This window comes from Hypanus sabinus, chromosome 3 (genome assembly GCF_030144855.1).
Source record: "Hypanus sabinus isolate sHypSab1 chromosome 3, sHypSab1.hap1, whole genome shotgun sequence".
In the NCBI taxonomy this organism is placed as follows: Eukaryota; Metazoa; Chordata; class Chondrichthyes; order Myliobatiformes; family Dasyatidae; genus Hypanus; species Hypanus sabinus.
In genome coordinates, this window is record NC_082708.1 from 118,356,179 (window position 1) to 118,377,892 (window position 21,714).

The 21,714-nt window shown below is 40.1% G+C and overlaps 1 protein-coding gene across 1 annotated transcript in view; it reads left to right on the plus strand.

The window, feature by feature from the left end:
* The window catches only part of ednraa (endothelin receptor type Aa), a 48,452-nt gene that overhangs the window by 13,524 nt on the left and 13,214 nt on the right, over window positions 1–21,714 (plus strand). Inside the window, exons 3-4 of the mRNA XM_059965011.1 lie at window positions 7,321–7,519; window positions 18,588–18,740. Of these exons, the coding sequence (XP_059820994.1) occupies window positions 7,321–7,519; window positions 18,588–18,740 (352 nt within the window). The remainder of the gene's footprint in view (window positions 1–7,320; window positions 7,520–18,587; window positions 18,741–21,714) is intronic.

A 21,714-nucleotide genomic window follows, 5' to 3' on the forward strand; every position in this document is an offset into this window, starting at 1 on the left:
ATATGGACTTTGAGAGGGTCTTTGACTAGGTCCCACATAGGAAACTGGTGCAAAAGATAGAATGCATGGATTCCAGGACAATTTGGAAAACCAGATCTGGAATTGGATTGGCTGAGTGATAGGAAACAGAGGATGGTTTTTACAGTAATAACCAATGGTGCTTGAATCCTTGCTGTCAGTTATATATTCTGATAGACCTGAACGATTAGAAGTGTGCAAATAATGCAAATATTGGTGTTGGTAGTGATGACAGTATTCATTGGTTACAAGTCGATATGGATTGGTAAGATTCTCTGAGAATGACAGGTGGAATTTAATTGTGAAAATTCCTGGGCAGTACAGTGGCAAAGATAGTAGAGTTAATGTCCAACAGCTCAAATCTCACATCAGGGGAAAAAGTCCTAACCTATTCAACCTTTCCTTTTATCTCAAGTCTTTCAGTCCCAGCAACATCTTTGTAATTTTTTTCTGTACTCTTTCAATCTTGTTGCTATCTTTCCTGTAGGTAGGTAACCAGAACTGCACACAATACTCTAAATTTGGACTCACCAATGTCTTATACAACTTCAGCAAACATCCCTACTCCTGTATTCAGTGCTCTGACTTATGAAGCCAATGTGCCAAAAGGTCTCTTTATGCCTTATCTACCGTGAAACTCTGCTCCACCATTTCATTCTGGCTGATTTATTACTCCTCTCAAACCTGCATCAAGATTTCAAAATGCTGTAGCATATTAAGCAACAGGATAAGTGTCAATAGGATGTGAAAATAGGATCAATATAGATAGGTAGCTAATGGGTCAAATGAGCTGTTTCCATGCTCTGTGACTCTATGCCACAGAACGATTCAATATGGTTTCCTGCACCCCAATGTCGGTTGTACATAGGCAATTCAGTGTGCATGGATGAAGTGTTCCTTGTCCAGACGGATTCACAGGTGACAGATCCTGGAATTCCTTGACGGAATTTCACAACTCCTGGCTAAGGTCAGCAGGAGATGCATTGTAAAAACAGGTTTGCCAGTTTGCCACTGTGTTCACAAAGGAAGAGCTGAATAATTCCTATTGGATTTTTAGTCTGCTCTGCTAAAAGTACCATTCTGAGAATGTCAGCTCTGCATCTGTTCAAACAAATAGATAGCCAGTGAACTTTGTCAAGTCTAGCTGAACGGTAGAGAAAAAATAACTTTGTGGTGGCATTGTCACGCTGAAAGAATATTTTGGCAAACAAATGTTAGCCCAAGAATGAATTGAACCAGAAAAGTATGAGTAATTTTCATCAAGATGCTATCTCACATACTTGACATGATGGCACATATTGAAACATTGTGTAGCTAGTGAATTCCAGATGACTTAGCGCTTCCTAATAAGTGGAGAAAATGTTTCAAACAAACATGTTGAGCATATGTTCAAGCAAACAAATAACGTTTGGTGGAAAGCTTTACATGATTGCAGCAATTATTTAAATTGAAAACATTTTTGATTATAATTGACATTGATTTATGAAAGGAAAATTATATTTGACTTATCTAATAGAATTTTTTGAGAATGTATCAACTAGAAGAGATAAAGAGATCCTGTGGATGAGGTCCATTTCTAATTTCTGAAGACTTTTGATAAGGTCCCACAAAGGAACAAAGTTGAAGCCCATGGAATTGGGGGTAATATCATGGTGTGGATTGAGAATTAGTTTATAGATTAAACTAATCTGTGGTGGGGTGGGACGAATAAATAGGTCTTTCTCAAAGTCAAGGTCGAGTTTATTGTTATATGCACAAGCTAATATATGGACAAGTTGATGCACCATCAATAACTCTCAGAGACGTGAGGTGAGAATAGGCTTTTATTAGCTGGAAGAAAGAACAAGCAGCAAGTGACCACCACACTACCTCCTGGAGACTGAGGAAGGGGCTGTGCCTCCAATCGCCTTTATACCGGGGTCTGTGGGAGGAGCCACAATCTGTAGGAAGAGCCACAAGAGCAATCAGCCGGGGGGGGGGGGGGGGGGGGCGTGTCCAGACAGGTATATGTAGTTCACCACACAAGTGCAATGAAAAACTTACTTCAGTACTGAGGTTGGATTGTGTCTAACAATGAGGATGCCATGATGCTTCAAGGGGATAGAGTCGAGCTGAGTCATCAAGCTACAACATGACATATGGAGTACACTGTGGAGGAAGATGAGGTTCTCTGCTTCAGTAGATAATGGTGATGCTTTCAAAGGAGGAAACTTGGGAAATGTTGATTCACAAAGGTGTCCGGGTGTCCATGTACTCGGTTTACATGCAGACTTTATGCCAGAGGATTTAAGTACAAAAGTAAAGATTTCTTACTATAGATACATAGAGAGCTTTGTATTGTGTACAACTGATCTCCTTATTTGATAAAGGATATAATTACCATCAAGGATTCCTTGGATTTGCCCAACTGGTTCCTGGAAGAGTAGGTCCTCATATGAGGAGGGATTGAGAAGGTTAGGCCTCCATCTGATGTTATTTAGATAAATGGGAGGCAGAAATCACTGAAGCATACAAAATTCTGAGAGGGCTTAAAGGAGCAGGTGCAGCAAAGATGGTTCTGCAGATGGCGGAGTCTAGAACTAGTCTCAATAAGAAGAAAAGCCATTTAATTGTGAGTTAAGGAGGAATTTATTTACCCAAACAGTGGTCGCATTGTCTAACCCAGAGAACCTAATCATGAGTTATATTTAAAACTAAGAGCTGCATGTTGGAGAAATTAAGAAATATGATATTGAGATCTAATGTCAGCAACAGTCTTACTGAAAGGCAAAGCAAGATCGAGAGGCTTATAGTTGCCTACTCCTTTTCCCATTATTTATATCCTTATCTACATATATTTTAGAAATGCAGAGCAAAAATATTCCAATAAATTGTTGAACTTGGTTTGAACGGAAATTTGAAAAATTCTCTTAAATAGTACAGTATGTTTCTTCTCCCATAATATATGCAAAATTTTTAATATTAGCAAAATAAAGTAAGCAAAATGCACACTCCTGTACTTAATAAAGTGGCCAGTGATTGTATAATCATGGTCTTCTGCTGCTGTAGCCCATTGACGAGAAGGTTCGACGTGTTGTACACTCATAGATGCTCTTCTGCACACCACTGTTGTTACTTGTGGTTATTTAAGTAAATGTCACCTTCCTGTCAGCTTGAACCATTATGGCCATTAGCTCTGACTTCTTTCACTTTCACAAGGCACTTTCACCCACAGAACTGCAACTCATTGGATTTTTTTGTTTGATTTTTTTTGCACCATTTTCAAGATTGCTGTGCATGAAAATCCCAAGTGATCAGCAGTTTCAGAGATACTCAAACCACTCCGTCCGGCACCAACAAATCATTGCACATTCAAAATCATTTAGATCACAGTTCTTGCCCATTCTGATGTTTGTCTGAATAACAACTGAACCTCTTGAGCATGTCAGCATGCTTTATTGCATTGAATTGCTACCACATGATTAGCTAATTAGATATTTGAATTAACAAGCAGGTGTACAGGCGTATCTCTTAAGTGGTGACTGAGTGTATAATTTCCCTCCAATACTCATACAGTATAGACAAGCACTGTGTAATTCCATTAATGTTTCTATTGCAACATGCCCGTGTGTGGCAGTTAGCTTAACACTTTGCAGAGCCAGCTGTAATATTGGAGTTCAATTCCTGCAGCTGTCTGTAAGGAGTTAGTACATTGACCTTGTGTATTTCCTCTGGGTGCTCTGGTTTCCTTCCTCATTCCAAGGATGTATGGATTGTGGGCATGCTACGTTAGTGTTAGAAGCATGAAGACACTTGAGGGATGCCCCAGCACACCCTTGGACTGCGTTGGCCATTGAGGCAAGACTATGCTGGGTTTAAATATTTCAACGTACATGTGAGAATTAAAGCTAATCTTTATAGAGCTCATCCTTGTACAATCAGTGGGAAAGGTTGGGCAAGCTCAGGCTTTTCCCTATGGAGCAAAGGAAGATGAGAGGTGACTTAATAGAAGTGTATAAGCTGATAAGTGGACAGCCAGCATCTTATTTGCTGGATAGAAATAGCTAATACAAGAGGGCATAATTTTAAGGAGATCGAAGGGAAATATAGGGGGGATGTCAGAGCTAAGTTTTTTTTTTACACAGAGAATGATGGGTACATGGAGTGCTCAGCCAGGGTGCTGGTAGAGGCAGATACATCAGGGACATTTAGGAAACTTATAGATAAGCACCTGAATACTGCATACATACTTTGATAATAAATGTGCTTTGAACTCTGATAGTTCTGCACAGAAGTCCCTGCTACAGGTGTTACATGAGCAGGTAAGTGAGAAGTGGTAATGCCTTCTTGATAAGGGACAGCATTACAGCAGTACTTAGAGATGACATTCTTGGGGGAATTGTCCAGTGAGGCCTTATGGATAAACCTTAGGAACAAGAAGGGGAGGGTCTCTCAAATGAGGCTCTCTTATTGTGGATGAGGTGTGTAATGTGTCCTAGAAAGTTTCCTGAGTTAACATATATATAAATAGGGTACTAAAGCACAGCAGGGCTCATTTTGAGGGAACTAGGCAGCATCTAGCAGAGGTCAGTTGAGAGAGCCTGTTTGGAGGCAAAGGAATGAAGAGAACATGGGAGGCTTTTAAGAGCATGATGTCAGAAGTCTAGAAGCAGAATGTTCCCTTTAGGATGAAGGGAAAACCTGACAAGCACAGGGAATCTTGGCTGGTGAGAGATGTTGAGGCTTTTGCCTTGAAAATGAAGGAAGGATACTTTGGAGGTTTGAAGATGAGCAAGTCTCTTGAGGACTATTAAAAGATTAACATTTCTCTTAAGAGGGAAATCAAGGAGACAAAGAGAGGTTATGAGATGGATCTTTCCGGTTGAAAGAGTTGAAAGGTGGCTAGGAAGATCCCTTTAGAGATTATTAAGCTGAGCCGTAGAAAAGATTTATACAGGATTTTCTGATCACATTCGTGCTTTAACCAATGTGGCCCTCATACTGCAAATAATGTTTTCTAATCCATCAGTTATCTTATAACCAACTCACATTAAGGAATTGCATTATGGCAGAACTACCTGCATGCAGGTTTTGCCAACTTGGTCATAGGGAATGCAACTTATTCTCATTCATGAAGTTCATAAAACATAGAAAAGTACAGAACAGTACAGGTTCTTCAGGTACAGAATCGTGGTAACCTTTAAACCTAATACAAGATCAATCTAATGCTTACCTCCGTCATAGTTCTCCATTTTTCTTTTGTCCAGGTGCTTATCTATAAGTTTCCTAAATGTCCCTGATGTATCTGCCTCTACCAGCACCCTGGCTGAGCACTCCATGTACCCATCATTCTCTGTGTAAAAAAAAACTTAGCTCTGACATCCCCCCTATATTTCCCTTCGATCTCCTTAAAATTATGCCCTCTTGTATTAGCTATTTCTATCCAGCAAATAAGATGCTGGCTGTCCACTTATCAGCTTATACACTTCTATTAAGTCACCTCTCATCTTCCTTTGCTCCATAGGGAAAAGCCTGAGCTTGCCCAACCTTTCCCACTGATTGTACAAGGATGAGCTCTATAAAGATTAGCTTTAATTCTCACATGTACGTTGAAATATTTAAACCCAGCATAGTCTTGCCTCAATGGCCAACGCAGTCCAAGGGTGTGCTGGGGCATCCCTCAAGTGTCTTCATGCTTCTAACACTAACGTAGCATGCCCACAATCCATACATCCTTGGAATGAGGAAGGAAACCAGAGCACCCAGAGGAAATACACAAGGTCAATGTACTAACTCCTTACAGACAGCTGCAGGAATTGAACTCCAATATTACAGCTGGCTCTGCAAAGTGTTAAGCTAACTGCCACACACGGGCATGTTGCAATAGAAACATTAATGGAATTACACAGTGCTTGTCTATACTGTATGAGTATTGGAGGGAAATTATACACTCAGTCACCACTTAAGAGATACGCCTGTACACCTACTTGTTAATTCAAATATCTAATTAGCTAACAGGAGACATTCCTGACTTAAAAGCATGTCTTTTAGGTGGTGTGCCTTTTGGTCTGTACATCTAATAGAATGTTTAAATAGCATCAATACATGGAATATATATGGTCTATAATACATATTAAAGCTACCAAGGGAATGAAGCTGGATGCATTTTAGGAGGTACAATTGTTTACTCAATGTTTTGCAATTAGCTCTCTCAATATGCCATGTCTTCTTTAGACAATTTATTTCTAGAGGTTAACACCAGAAACCTAACATCAACCCTTCACTATCACCCAATCACCTGAACTTCACCCTTTGATCATTTCTGCTCTGAGCTTACTTATACGTTCTCCTGCCACTCCATTGCAGAAAATAGAAACGTCGAATTTCAGGACCGAGAGGAGATTGATACAGTAGCTTTATTTGCTCAATCCTGAGCTCCCAGTGGGAAATTCAATACCATTCCATACTTAGATTCCTTCCTGCACTGAGCAACACAAAAATAATTGCTTCGAAAGCTTGGCACCAAGTAAGGGCTGAGAACAGAGTTCATGAAGTGGCTGAAACTAACAGCAAGGATTTACGCAAGGTCCGAGAAACATCAAAGAGAAGGAAGTTGGAGAAAATGCTGTTAGCAGAAATTTAAGTAAACAGAGTGGGAGGAGGTTTACTGGAGCGTAAATAACAGCACAGAGGAGTCGGCAGTGCAGTCTGCTATTACTCTGCTTCACATTCTGTTCAATGTGCTCTGCTTCACTTCTGAGCAAATACTCCAGGCAGAGATCTGTGGAGGTGAGGAGGGGGTGGTGGATTCAGTTTTTACCCTGATGCAACATCTCCATAGCTGCTGCGGGACTGTCATCTCTCTGATCATAAAGTTCATGTTTAATGTTCCCATGTGCGTGACTGCAATTGGAGGCAAAATATTTCAACCTTCATCCTTTTCATTCTTTGCTATCTGGGCTACATATTTTCCATTTTACGTACTGCTTATGTGACAGAAATGGTTTGTGAAGGCTGACAGATGTTTTGAGAATATTGCTTTCCTAAAATTAACATCACAATATATGAAGTAAATGTTTGAATAGATAGGCATTAGGAGCAGTGTATGGTATTTCCAGGTGAGTTGGACAGTAGTGGTGGACTGATCAAAATTCTCTTTTTGTGTTTGGAATCCTTCAATGCGTTTATGTTTAATAAGTCACTTATATGCTAAATGTTTTAGAAAATTTACTCCCTATGGACAGGTTATGGAGGATACTGTTTTAAATAATGATCCATCATGTTTAAGAAAACTTAATAGATATTTCTCTGTATATGACACAGGTACCGAGCTGTTGTGTCCTGGAGTCGCGTTCAGGGGACTGGAGTTCCCCTGCAGACAGCGTTAGAGATCATTATTATCTGGGTTCTCTCTATTGTCTTGGCCATTCCTGAGGCCATGGCCTTTGACATATATCCGCTGCAATACAGAGAAAGGTTGCTCCATGTCTGTTTCCTTTTTCCAAAAACACCGTTTAATAAGGTAGGACTGCTATGAAGAACAATAAAGATGCAAAGTATCACCATATAAAATAAAAATAAGAAAGCAGCAAAAACTTAGTGATTTTATCTGTTATGAACTGGTATTTGCAATTACATGGTTTGCAAACTAAAGAATAGAAAAGGGTTGAAATGAAATGCTGAGTTTATTAAAACAGGTGTCATGAAAGCAAATAAAATCCAGGCCAAATGAAATTTAGTATCCTTACTAGTTGGTATTAGACACTTAATGCTCTAGGTCTGGTTTCACTTCCAGGTTGTAAACTCATGGATTCTTACTGTCATTGGCAGAAAGTGAAATTACTTACTGACTTTCTGCCCATTACGCCACTGGCTGCAATGAGGGTCCTCCACCTCTGTCTGTATAGCAGGATTCTTCATTGTTGTTTCCATAACTATTGTGTTTTTGACCAATCAGGATTGTTAGCCTTATGGTGAACCTCTGCACCTGGAGGACCAATGGACCACTCTTAGTCTGGTCTCTACCCTTTGACCTGTTGGCATGGGTGACCCTACCAAGAGCCAAAGTACTCCAGGTCATTGAGGCATGCTTTCATCCAAAACCTATGACAAGGTTGCGGTCCTAGAGGGTAAAATGACCTATGAGTAAAACCAAATTTGCAGTAACTGTAGGTATCTCAACAAGTGATTAACATTGAAGTTTCCCCTGTTACCATGAAGATTATCTTTCATATTTAAATCTGCTCTTCATTTACGTAAATACTAGCACACATGATTGCTTCCTACTTTACAATGTGTATATCAGTGGGACAAAAGAACTCTATTGAACAGTAGGGAGGGCAAAGAAAATATTTTAACCAGGTTTCTTTTCAAGTGGTTCTTTACTGCTGTATAGTTTTCATTTTCATTTGTGACATGTTTTGGATGTCTTTTTTTTAGTATAAACACATTTTGGGAAGTATTCACTTGGAAGCAGTAAAGGCCAAAAATCTACAAAATCAGAAAAGCCGAATCTAATAAAAAGAGTCTCAAAAGTACATCAGCATAAGGCTGATGAGACCTGATTTGAAATAGTACACATGGCCCAGTATCAAGTTATTGTGCTTAGGTCATGGAGATCACTATAGCTACACCAGTAGTTTGTACTTTCAGAGCCAATGTAACATAGTAAAATGCTCAAATTCATTCCAAAGGAGCACATTCAAACAACAATTGACACTTAACCATACAAGGAAACATTGGGGAAGATTTCATAAGGTGTGTTTTAAGGAGGCTCTTAAATGGAGAGAGAGCAATTTGAAAATGGAGAGGATCAGAGGGGTGTTTCCAGAGTGTAGGCCTTGAGCACTGGAGATTGAGCCACCAAGGGACATTGTTGAGAGTCAAAAGTTCATATGCAGTGTGTTTTGGGGTTGAAAGAGCTACAGAAATGAGGATGGGGAAGGCATGAAGAGATTTAAATACTAGCAAGAGAATTTTTAAATTGAGACTGTACTTAACCAAGCACCATTGCAGGCTAGCAGACACAGAAGTGTGGCTTGTGCAGACTTAGAGCTGAGTTTGATGACATTGTTAGCCCATTCTCTAGAGCAGCTAGAAGGATAGGCTTTACACTCAACTTTCTGAAAATTTTCTACCAACCCACCCCCACTATATAACACCATCCTTTGACAAAACAAATCCATGCCAGGACCATGAAAAGTGTGGAACATTTCTCAGCAAAGCACAGGTGGACATCAATACTAAAATTTACCATTGACCAGTGCACATCACAGCCTTAGGCAACTGAGGGAAAAAGTGTTTGATGAATAAGAGCTCAAGCCTGCCAGATGGTCTACCTACCCTCTGAATATTTCTGAAACTTGGACTATCTACAGTAGGCACCTCAAGGTACTGAAAGAATGTCATCCATGCTGCTTGACAATACCGTCCAAAGTCACTGAAGTGATATCCTGAACATTAAGTACTATTGTTCTCTTCCAGACCATTATCTTCACCAGTGAGGCTCTTGTTACACGCAGTGAGATCTATTAAGCAGGCCACATTAATTGCATGGAGAATACCATTCACCTGAACAGACGAGAGAAAAAAAAATCAAGGATGTGTATAAATCTTACTAAAAAATTGCAACATCTACATTGACTTGTGTGAATCTATAGGCTAAGGCAGGTTGAAGTGAAAAAGGATCATTTGAGAAACACTGAGAACCTTGAGTCATCACAAAGTATCCACTTCACAACCCAGCCAGCAACTTCCTGCTCCATCTGTGAAGGAGTCTGCAGTTCCCCCATTAGCTTCATCAATTATCCGGCAACCCACAAAGCCTGACTAAAAGCGAGCCAGTCTTCATCCTGAGGGACTGACTAAGAAAAAGATGGGTAAGTAGTGCAAGGAAGAATCAGGAATAAGGCTGTCGAGTTTTGGATGACCTCAGTTGTGGATGGTTGAAAGCGTCTCAAAAGCACCCCATTCTCCTGTAAAATTGTGAGAAGTTTTATCATCAGACTATCTTTAGCCTGTACTGCTCAGTTGTTTTTCTACAGTCTGATGAAGGAGGTACAGTTATTGTTGTCCCAGATGTCCTTAAAGGACTCTACAGTAAAGTAGATTTACAAACGTAGCAAGTTCCAGGAAAATCACTTGGAAATTTTATTAGTGAATGGACGTGGCTGGTGCCACTTGTTCGCTGCTGAACACAAAATGGACGGATAAATGTCTCACTCAAGCATCCAATTGTAAGTAAGCAAAGTACAGTTCTCATTGAAAATACATCAATTGTACGGTGTTCTTTTTTGCCCCATTCCCACCAGCAAGTTAATTCACTTTACAGGCCATAAACCAAACATTCTAAATTTAGTAAGATAGCTCCCAGTTGCTTCATTTTAGGTAGCCCTAGCCAGTCTGGATAATTAAAAAAACGGAAATCTTCAGCAGGTCAGGCATTGGTCAGTTTAGCAGCCAGTCAAACCTACTGCTGCCCACATGGCTGTGGGCTTTCTATCAATTATCTTAACTGGTCCAGTTTCAATATTTTAGCTGTGAGCATGAAGAAAAAGCCTAATTAAAATATCACAGATGGATATGATGCATGAAAGACAGTTTATCATGAAAGGCAGAAGGAAGTTTGCACATTTCTATCTGCAAACAGGATGTATTATATCCCACATCCTCATGCTGTGAAGTTATTTTTCCTATATTTTAAAGACATGTTTTTGTTGCACTTCAGCCTTCAATTTAACTGCATAAGCATGGTCCTCTCTAAGCTTATCACCTGTGGAGATACGTTGGATCAAACCCTTGCCTGAGCAATAGTTCATCTTCAGTCTCAAGGTTCTAAAATGATTGGCATGAGTACCAGACAGCTTGAGAATTTTACTTCCTTATATAGTAATCTTTTCTTAAAATAGTTAAATTATTTGCCAGAATGTTATCTCTTAAATGGCAAGCACCTCTGCAGTCACTATATTTCCATTTGTAATCTTAGTTTCCTTAATGTAATGACTTGTCCCCGTTTAAAATGCTGAATTTTCCTTATTTGCTTAAATTAGTATTCCTACATGGAATACTTCCCATCCTCACTCTGTTCTAGAGGAGCACAGATGTGCTTTTCCAATGAAATATCATCCACCATAAAGAGCAAACCGTTAGCAAATTCAACAGGATTGTATCAAAAGTTGTTGGGCCTCATTCTCCCCAGTTTGAACCTCTGACTACTCCAGGGACATTCAGTGAAAAAAAAACAAGTCTTTTTCTCTTGCACAGTAAGCCATCTCCTATGACCCATCTCCTCCAGCACATTTACATCCAACATGTGATGTGCTCCTGGTGTTTGGTATCACTGAAGGTGTCAGATGTCTTTGCTAATCCCATTCCCCACACCTTTCCTTACCATACTCAAAGGACCTCCCTCTATGCAGAGACTGTGTCCTCTGGGAGTCCAAGACCAGAGGACACAGCCTCAGAACAGAGGGATGTCCTTTTAGAATGGAGACGAGAAGGAATTTCTTTAGCCAGAGTGTGGTGAATCTGTGAAATTCATTGTACAGGTGGCTGTGGAGGCCAGATAGTTGGGTATGTTTAAGTTAGAGGTTGATAGATTCTTGATTAGTCAAAAATATGGGGAGAAGATAGGAGATTGAGGCTGAGAGGAAAAATGGATCAGCCAGGACGAAATGGCAGAGAAGACTCAATGAGCCAAATGGCCTAATTCTCCTCCTATATCTTATGGTCTTAGACAGTCAAACCTTATGGTCTTAGACAGATTTGGTTGGGGAAATCCATTTAGAAACAACAATGGCCAAATATCTGTAAAATCATTACAGTGATAGGAGTGGGAATTGAAAATAAAATTGTCAACAGGGTAATTGTGTAAGAACAAATACAAAATGAGGAACTTGGTTCCAGTTCTTCTTGCACAGATACCTGCAGCCCACATCTGTCACACCAACAAGCCATGTCCAGCTTTGGATCAGCAATTCTCACTCTAGTCCTTCTTTTTCTGCCCTTTTGCCCTCTCTGAGTTCACTTTCTCACTGTTGACTTCATTCCAAATAAACAGATGGCAATGATTTCCCATTTGACCGCATGCAAGAATACCGTCACTGATTATGACTGTGATGACAAGCTATTCCTTAATTACTCCTTAGTTTTGAATATGGTCGTCAGTGAGTGAGAAGGCTAACAAACCAGCACTGATCATGGAGGAGATTTTAGCCTTCATTTTCCTTTATTATTTGAAAAGATTTCCCCTACTGAAGTAAATAGCTGAAAGCTTTTAATACAAGGTAATTTCCTTTATATTAAGTATCATTGGGTTACTTTAGAAAAATATCCAGTTCATGTTGTAATGTAAAAGAACATTTTACTCTGTCAAATATATGAACCTGCAGTGGCCTACCTGTGTGTTGCTAACTCATCAAGTAGCAAGGTTGCATTGTTATGCGTGAAACTTTCTGAAACTGATCAAAGTGTTCACCTCAGAGCTGCAGCCATCATTAGAGCATGCACATCACTGCTTGGAAGTGGAACAGCTTGCAGCATGCAAACCTGTACTGTCTGCATTGCTTTCCTTAAAATGTGTTACTCTTCCGTGTCTGTTGTACTTAGATTAGACTATTCCAATACTCTTCAAATCAAGTTGTCATGTGCACAAGTACATACTATTATGATTCGGCAACAATGAATATCGAATTGAGACAGGTTTTTTATAAACAAAGAAACATTTATTTAAACTCAGCTCAGCAACAAATGAAAAGTAAACAAACAATTAACTTAACCAGAAGTTAACTGCTATATGGCAACTCGAACAATTCTTAAAACGATAAATGTAAACACAGTTCTTAAAAGTGGTAAATGCGAAAGTCCAAATGATATTACACAGTCAATTAGGAGAGACTTTCCTGAAGTAACGAATTCCTCGACAGTGTGGCATTACTGCTGAATCCCAGCCGAAATATGCCTTGCCCAAAGGATTTACAATGAAGGAAACAAAAACGGCTTAAAGGAACTGACCTTTTCCCTGGCAATTAACACTGCGCCCAGCCCTTTCTGCTTTCACAATGCAGGGGCTATCTCGGATGCAGGTTACTACCTCCTTGAACGAGGATTCAATAAGGTCAATCCTGTATTACCACCGACGATACCAACTTTACTCGATCCTTCGGGTTCCCACACTTCAATAAATTCTTCACTCTCCGACTGGACTAAAACTGGCAGCGTTGTGGGGAAACTGCTGGCAATAACCTTTGAGACTTAAGATAGAAATTAAAACTCCACTTTAAAACAAAACTGTGTTACGAGACAAATACGCAGCATAACAGAGTAACTGACGAATTAAACTACGAACTGACCTGTGTCACAACAAGGCTTTCCTGTTTTATACCTGTTGAAACAGGCCGTCACATGACCTCTCACTGGCGGGAAAATTACATCATGTGACCTCACACTGGCAGGAAATTACATCACCCCACCATCACAAGACCATTACATCATGCTCACCAGATACTCAATTACATCATGGTCATAAGACAGTCACAAGATACCCACAGGGTATGTAATAATACAGTCATAGAATCATAGAGTAATGCAGCACAGAAATAGGTCATTTGGCCCAATTATTCATGCTGACCACAGCATTAACCCTGCTAGGCTCAGTTACCCACTTTTGACATTTAACCTTCCAAGCCTTTCCTCTTCATGCAGCTTTCCAAAGGTCTGTTAAATGTACCTGCCCTGACCGGTTCCTATGGCAGCTCATTCCAGACATTCACTAACCTCCGTGCACAGGTATGCTCAGGTGCAATGGAAAACTTGCCTTCAGCAGCATTACAGGTACATAGCATCAGATACACAACATTCACAAGAAAAATGTAAATTATACAAGCAAGAACTCAATTAGAGAAAAAAAATCAAATTAATGTGGTCATAGAGTCATTTCATTGAGGTAGTAATTAGAGTTGTGCAGGTTGGTGCAAGAACCAAATGGTTCAATGTAATTAGCTGTTCTTGATGGTGTGGGACTTGAGACTTCCGTACCTTCTATCCAATGGTAGATGGTATGGCCCAGATGGTGAAGATCTCTACAGCCTGTCCAATGGTAGATGGTACGGCCCAGATGGTGAGGAACTTCTCCACAGCCTGTCCAGTGGTAGATGGTATGGCCCAGATGGTGAGGATCTTCTCTACAGCCTGTCCAATGGTAGATGGTATGGCCCAGATGGTGAGGATCTTCTCTACAGCCTGTCCAATGGTAGATGGGATGGCCCAGATGGCGAGGATCTTCTCTACAGCCTGTCCAATGGTAAATGGTATGGCCCAGATGGTGAGGAACTTCTCCACAGCCTGTCCAATGGTAGATGGGATGGCCCAGATGGTGAGGATCTTCTCTACAGCCTGTACAATGGTAGATGGGATGGCCCAGATGGTGAGGATCTTCTCTACAGCCTGTCCAATGGTAAATGGTATGGCCTAGATGGTGAGGAACCTTCTCCACAGCCTGTCCAATGGTAGATGGGATGGCCCAGATGGTGAGGATCTTCTCTACAGCCTGTCCAATGGTAGGTGGTATGGCCCAGATGGTGAGGATCTTCTCTACAGCCTGTCCAATGGTAGATGGGATGGCCCAGATAGCGAGGATCTTCTCTACAGCCTGTCCAATGGTAAATGGTATGGCCCAGATGGTGAGGAACTTCTCCACAGCCTGTCCAATGGTAGATGGGATGGCCCAGATGGTGAGGATCTTCTCTACAGCCTGTACAATGGTAGATGGGATGGCCCAGATGGTGAGGATCTTCTCTACAGCCTGTCCGATGGTAAATGGTATGGCCTAGATGGTGAGGAACCTTCTCCACAGCCTGTCCAATGGTAGATGGGATGGCCCAGATGGTGAGGATCTTCTCTACAGCCTGTCCAATGGTAGGTGGTATGGCCCAGATGGTGAGGATCTTCTCTACAGCCTGTCCAATGGCAGATGGTATGGCCCAGATGGTGAGGATCTTCTCTACAGCCTGTCCAATGGTAGATGGTATGGCCCAGATGGTGAGGATCTTCTCTACAGCCTGTCCAATGGTAGATAGTATGGCCCAGATGGAGAGGATCTTTTAAGATGAATGTTGCCGCCTTGAGGCAGCTCCTCACATAAACACTTCTGACAGTGGGGAGGGATCTGTTTCATGTTCTTGAAATTGTGGAAGTCCCAGCCACTTATCACCTACATTTTCATTGACCTACTTTAGCTGCTAGTTAAGCCGTGCTGTGATTTCAGTTTTCTTTGCCTTTGCTTTCTAAGCCTGGTGCTTGGCCATTGTTTTCACCTTGACCATCACAAGCTCTGCTGCCCTCTGAGATCTCAGTTCTCATCTGACTCCACACACCACCAGTATTGGTATCTCACCATCAACAATTTTACCTCCAGCTGCAAGGCTTTCAATTCTAGGAATTCCTCCCTTCATACATTTTTCCCACTGTATCTCTTCTCCTTTCTTTAAGACATCTTTTAAAATCTACCTTTCTGCTTAAACATTTAATTTCTTTTTCATCTTTTCTTTTCTTTTTCATTTTTTTCTTTTTCTTTTTTTCCAAATTTTGTTAAAGCTGTTGTGGCATGTTTCAGTACATAACTAAAGGAAAAGCCAGCTTGTTGTTATTCCTGCAATTATTCCTATTGAATCTTTCAACAGCCTGTTGAATGGCTTAGAGTAAGCATTTCTTTTAGGAAATGATCATTATTCTTGTTTTGTTTTGGAGTGACCTTGAACTGTTTCGTGCTTCTTCCTTGGTCCAGTTTCAAATTTAATTAACCAAGATCTCATATTGTAAGGAGATTTAAGAAAGAATATTAAACTTTAATATTTAACACAGAAACAAAAACATTACACAACCTTCAAGTTCTAGCTAAAATCTTTGTTGGAATCTGTAACCCGCTATCAACCCTTGCGAAAAGGTGCCAGTATCCATAATCTCTCTTCCAGAAAGAGTGTTGATGTCTCCATTCTCCCTTCCAGGAAGTGCCAATAGTCTAGACTCCTATCCAGGAAATGTGCCTTTGTGTCTGACCACTGCAGCCAGTGCCATTAAGTTCTTGATCTCCACCTCGGAACCTCAACGCCCCCTCCCAGTGAGCAGCACAAACTTGTCTGCTACCTCCCTTCCAGCCTCAGGGAAGGAAATTCATTGGCACATTTGTAAAGGTACAGTTCCCAACCAGTTTGCACTCCAGTGCAATGAGCCATTAACCAAAACAATCACTGATCCATCCCATTTATGCCTTCCCAGCAGAAGTAAATAGCTATAATGAAGGCATGTGTATCAGAGCAGCTAAGAGGGAGTTATATGAGTACTTAAGAAAACGGAGTGAAACGGAGTGTGGATATGAGATCACCATGGTTTGTTACAATCTGGAAATAATTCTGAGAAGCCTTACTCTATACCAATGCTTAATGACTCTATGAATCTGAATAATTGCATGACTTTTTATTGATGAAGCAGAACACAATGTGACTATGATCATTATATTTACTCTCAATTCGCCAAATAGTAATCATTATTTAAAAGACTGGTGTTTTTTTTTTCTTGGTCTGTTAAGCATTAAAATTTTTTTCTTTGTTTTGTATCTTTTTGGCTATCTCTTTTTGATTTTAATGATTAAAATATATTTTTACCTCTCAAAGTCATAAATACTCATGCATTGGGGCCAGAAGGCATATATGATGAAAACTTCTTTGACATGAAATCTTCACGTTTGTCATGAATATTTGTCCTCATGGTTTTTTATTGTGTTCTACAAACAAGAGTTGGATTACGTGATAAACATTATACTGTACAAATCAGAGCTCTCGTCACTCAGTAATGAACTTTCATCATACAATGCTGTGGAAAGGTTTTCAACTAATCATAGTTTATCAAGTGTTTAAAAATTTATTTCAACTAATCAAGTAATTAAAATAATTACAAGATAATAGTTACTATGATCATATTTTAATCAATAGCAAAATTCTGATATGGCTTGCCTCTATAGAGATACCATTTAAAATAATCATGTTTAGATTCCCTTGCCAGCTTGCTCCTAATTCTGTTAATCCTACAGTTTTATCAGATCTAGGTTGATTTCCAACCTACTAAAATGAGTCTCATTCAATTAAATATTTGTACTTTTGATTGCTCTTTGTCCTTTCCCCTAACTAATCAGAGTGATAGGTATATGTTCTCAAGATGACATAAACAATGTTGGTCCCCAACATACTGATTAATGAAGTTCAGAACACACCACTGCTCAACCCAGAATGCTCTACAATTTCCCCATGCCTGTATCATATTTGCAGCTACAGAAATGATCATCTATTCTCCTATGATTATTGCATTCCCTGTCTTCCCTCCTCTGGAGCAGTGGCGCAATAACTTTGATTCTGGCTGGACACTTTGGATCAAACTTCTCCTTCTCCACTGTTCAGGGCTGAATGCCACTTCAAGATTGAGATCCACTCTCCTGCACCACCTACTTATTCCTTCATTTCCAACTGCCACGTTATTTAACTTTCATGTTAGTAAATTGTTAAAGCTGCATTCTATTTAAGATCAATCCATATGACCATCTCCTCACAAAAACTTGGTAAGAGATAGGTTTTAAGGGTCATCTTGGAAGCAAAAAGAACAGGTGGAGAAGGTCTAGTAGGAAATCTCAAAGTTTATTTCCAAGGCAGATGGAGACATGAAAACCAACAATGGAGCAGTGAGCAAGCACTTAGGGTGTGGTGGTGCATGTGAGCAAGGGAAGCCACGGAAAGATTTGAAAATCAAATGAGAACTTTAAAGTAGTCTGGACCAGAACCAAAAGAGGTGACGGTGCTCAGAATGAGCACATTGAAAAGTTGTTGGAACTTAGAATGAAAGTAACAGTGCTTTGATGAATTCAAGTTTGATTAACTTAAGTTAGGGGGGAGAGGTTGGTGTGGAAGATGGGAGGACAGTAGAGCATTGGAAATGGAGTCTTTGTCTTACAGAGACATGGATGAGATCATGAACAGCTCACAATCCAGGACAAGGTGGAGTTTGCAGTATGACAGAGGTAGAAGCAGGAATCATGTAGATGGCACAGGTATGAGGTCAGAAGGTCAGCTGTGGGTCTGACTGTACAAAGATTGTGAATATTCTGATACAGTCACACACAGTTCAGGGAAAGGGATGGAATTAGGGACTGATTTTGTTCATTTGAGTACTTAGTTGGAAGGAATATCAGCAGTGATAATAAAATCAAAGGATGATCCAGAAAACCAAATTTACTCAGATATGCCTGATCTAAGGAATCTGTCTAGAGTTAGGATGGGAAGCATCACAACTGAAATCTCTGCTCCAATCTTTTTCCCACTAGCTCTCCAGAGAAACATTGCCCATCAACTGGAAAAATCAGCTATTTCTTTTGCCAATCTTTGATGTGTCCTGCGTGGCACTTCTCACATATTGAACCATGGGTTTCAAATTTAAAATGGGATAATACATCTGAAAGTGCTGTTTATGTGGATAACAAAAATGAGCAGTGTATTTTGTTTGGCTGTGTCTTGTTTCCATCTAACAGAGAGTGATTTGTTTTCTTACAGTTCTACATCAACGTGAAGGACTGGTGGTTGTTTGTGTTTTATTTTTGCATGCCCCTAGCCTGCACTGCCTTCTTTTACACTTTGATGACCTGTGAGATGCTGAATAAGAGGAACAAGAGTCTGAGGATCGCTTTGAGTGAGCACTTGAAACGGGTAAGATCTTTGGCTCATCAATTAATATTAAAGAATTGTGTCAATTAAACTGACCCAGCTTCCTAGTTTCAATGAGTTCAGATCTCCCAAATTGTCTCCAGTAAGTTACGTGCCTTTTCAAACCCCTTCTAGTTACCTACAGTGAAAAGGTCAACTACTTTGCTAATACTTCCAAAAAAAATCACAAGACCAGTCTAACAATCTTGCACTTTTAGTGGAAAGCCCAAAGATGTGGAAATACTTTGAGTTGTTCTCAATATAATAGCAATTCTTCAATCCGATTTGTTTAATGCTCCTGCATTATTTCTTTGACGCACAAAATGCCGGGGAAGATCAGCAGGTCAGGAGCATCTATGGAGGTGAATCAATAGTCGGCATTTCAGGCCAAAGCATTGGCTGTTTATTTCCCTCTATAGCTGCTGCCTGACCTGCTGAGTGCCTCCATCATCTTGTGGGTGTTATTCTGGATTTTCCACATCTGTGGAATCTCTTGCGTTTATTATTACTTCATTGTATTTTTGTTGGTTGGCAAGAAGTATCATAAGTTCATTATCAGGAGCATTGGGGACAGGACACCAGCTCCTAGAAGATGAAATATGCACTTCTAACCATTCTATATTTAGCTAAACAAAGTGCACATATATCTTCAAAAACCAAAAAAAAAATTATTGATGATAAAAAATAAAAAAGCAGAAAATGATTGAAACACTCTGCAGGTGTGTAGAAGGAGAAAAAGCTATATTTCAGATTCAACATCCTTCATCAAGTATTTTTTGGGTGTCTTCCCATTAATGATACAATTTAACATGACAAGTTCGTTGTCCAGATCCTACTGCTAAGACAATCCCAGAGTACAGGAATGTTCCAGTAGGAAATCTCAAATAGTATTTCCAAACTGTCAGGTCACTATGTAGTTGGTCTTACCTTGAAATCCAGCAGTTTACTGATCTTCCCAAAAATCTCTGGTGCTATAAATGATGTTAAATGGTCAATATTGATTTAGCCACTGGTGAGACTGGTGTGGGAGGATGAAACAGGGATTGAAAGAGATCCAACATCATTACAGGGAGGTTTGCTAAATGTTGTCGGAGTGGAATTGAAGGGGAAATAAGACTCAAGAGTACAGCAAGGGTGAGGCTGTTCAGTAGACAGAAGAATGAGACAGAGAACAGTACAGTAGACAGATATAGAAGGGAAATTATGTTAGTCCAGGTGGATTTGATAAGGCACTTTGCGGGAATGCAAGGCTGCAATACATCAATGAGGAGCCTCAGCAGTAAAGCAGATAAACTGAGAGTTGTGATTAATTTAGGATTATGATATTATTGTTGTCACACAGACATGGGTGAAAGATGAGCAAGACTGACACCTCAGAATTCCAGTGTATACAACCTTCAGATGCAATATGGGGAGGGCTTAAATGGGGTGGTTGCATTTAAATATTAATCTAGGGGTCTGTAACTGGAGCAAGGAAGGAGGAAACCTCAGAAGTTTCTTCAAAGGAGGGTGTGCATGGAGTTCAGAAACAACAAAGGGCAGTCACTCTTCTGGGAGTATATCGTAGGCCTTCAAAGAGTCAGTGGGGATGGTGTAGGGGTAGATATGTCACCAAATCACAAAGAAATAGTTAGTTAGTAATAGTAGAGGATTTCAACTTCCTCAATATTAACAGTGATTATTTCAGAAAGAAATGCTTAGAGGAAGTAGATTTTTTGAAGTGTGTCGAGGAAAGCATTTTAAGCCAATAGAGCACTGGTGGGCAAAAAAAAAATCCCAAAGCACTTCATAAATATGTACATTATGGGCAAGAGAACAACCGGGTAAAAAATCGAGTTTGACAGTACATATTCAAAATGTGTCAGGATTGGGGAATTAGATGAAAGTTTTGAATTAATATTTCTTTTCTGTATTCACTCTGGACAAGAATATTGGGGTTAGAGAATTTATGGAGGGGAACTGTGCAATTCTAAAATAAATTATCATTGAGAAGGAGGATATGTTCAAAGTTTTAATAGATTTAAAAGTGTATAAGTCCTAAGAGACAAACAAGGAGATTGCGAGGACTTTGGCAGAGATTCCCAAATCTCTTCTGAATGCACAGGGGTGCCTGGTGACTAGAGGACAGCAAAAATAAGTTAGGTAATTACAGGTGAGTGAGTGCATCATCAGTGGCAGGGAAATTCTTGGAAAATATTGGGATTAATCTGCACATGGAGAGAGAGGACTGATCAGGGATAGTCAGAAAGGTGGGAAATCCTGTCTAAGTAATTTGATTGATTTCTTCAAGAAGTTAACTAAGTGCATTGATGAGGGAACACAAGGGAATAAGAGTGGGAGTAGGCCCCATCAAGCCAGTCCCATCATTATGAACATGGCTGATACAACACCATGAGGGGCATTAGGTAGATAGTGAAAAGATCTACTCATTACATTTATTATCATTCTTCTTTGCCAGCTGCTCACAATATCCTTCATCAGACATATCTCCTCCTGCCCAGAGGCTTATCTGTCCTAATGTTTATCAAAAGTTTCAGCACATCCTTTTTCTTGACGTCAACATATTCCAGCATAACAGCCTGCTCACTCTGTCCTCACATTCATTAAGGTCCCTCTCACTGGTGACTACTGAAGCAAAGTATTCATTAAGGACCTTTCCTACCTCCTCCATCTCCAGGCGCATATTTCAACTTTTATCTTTGATTGGTCCTACCCTCATCCTATTATCCTCCTGTTCTTCACATATGTGTAGAACATGTTGAGGTTTTCATTAATGTTACTCATCAAGGCCTTCTCATGTCCCACTTTAGTTCTCTTCAGTCCATTCTGGAACTCCTTCACGACTATCTTGAAACTGCCTAGGGCCCTGTCTGATCATTGCTTGCTAAACCTTAAGTATGCTTCTTGTCAGCCACGATTCCCTCATTTACCATCCTTTTTCCTGCCTCAATGAGGCAAACCTATCCAAAGCCTCGTG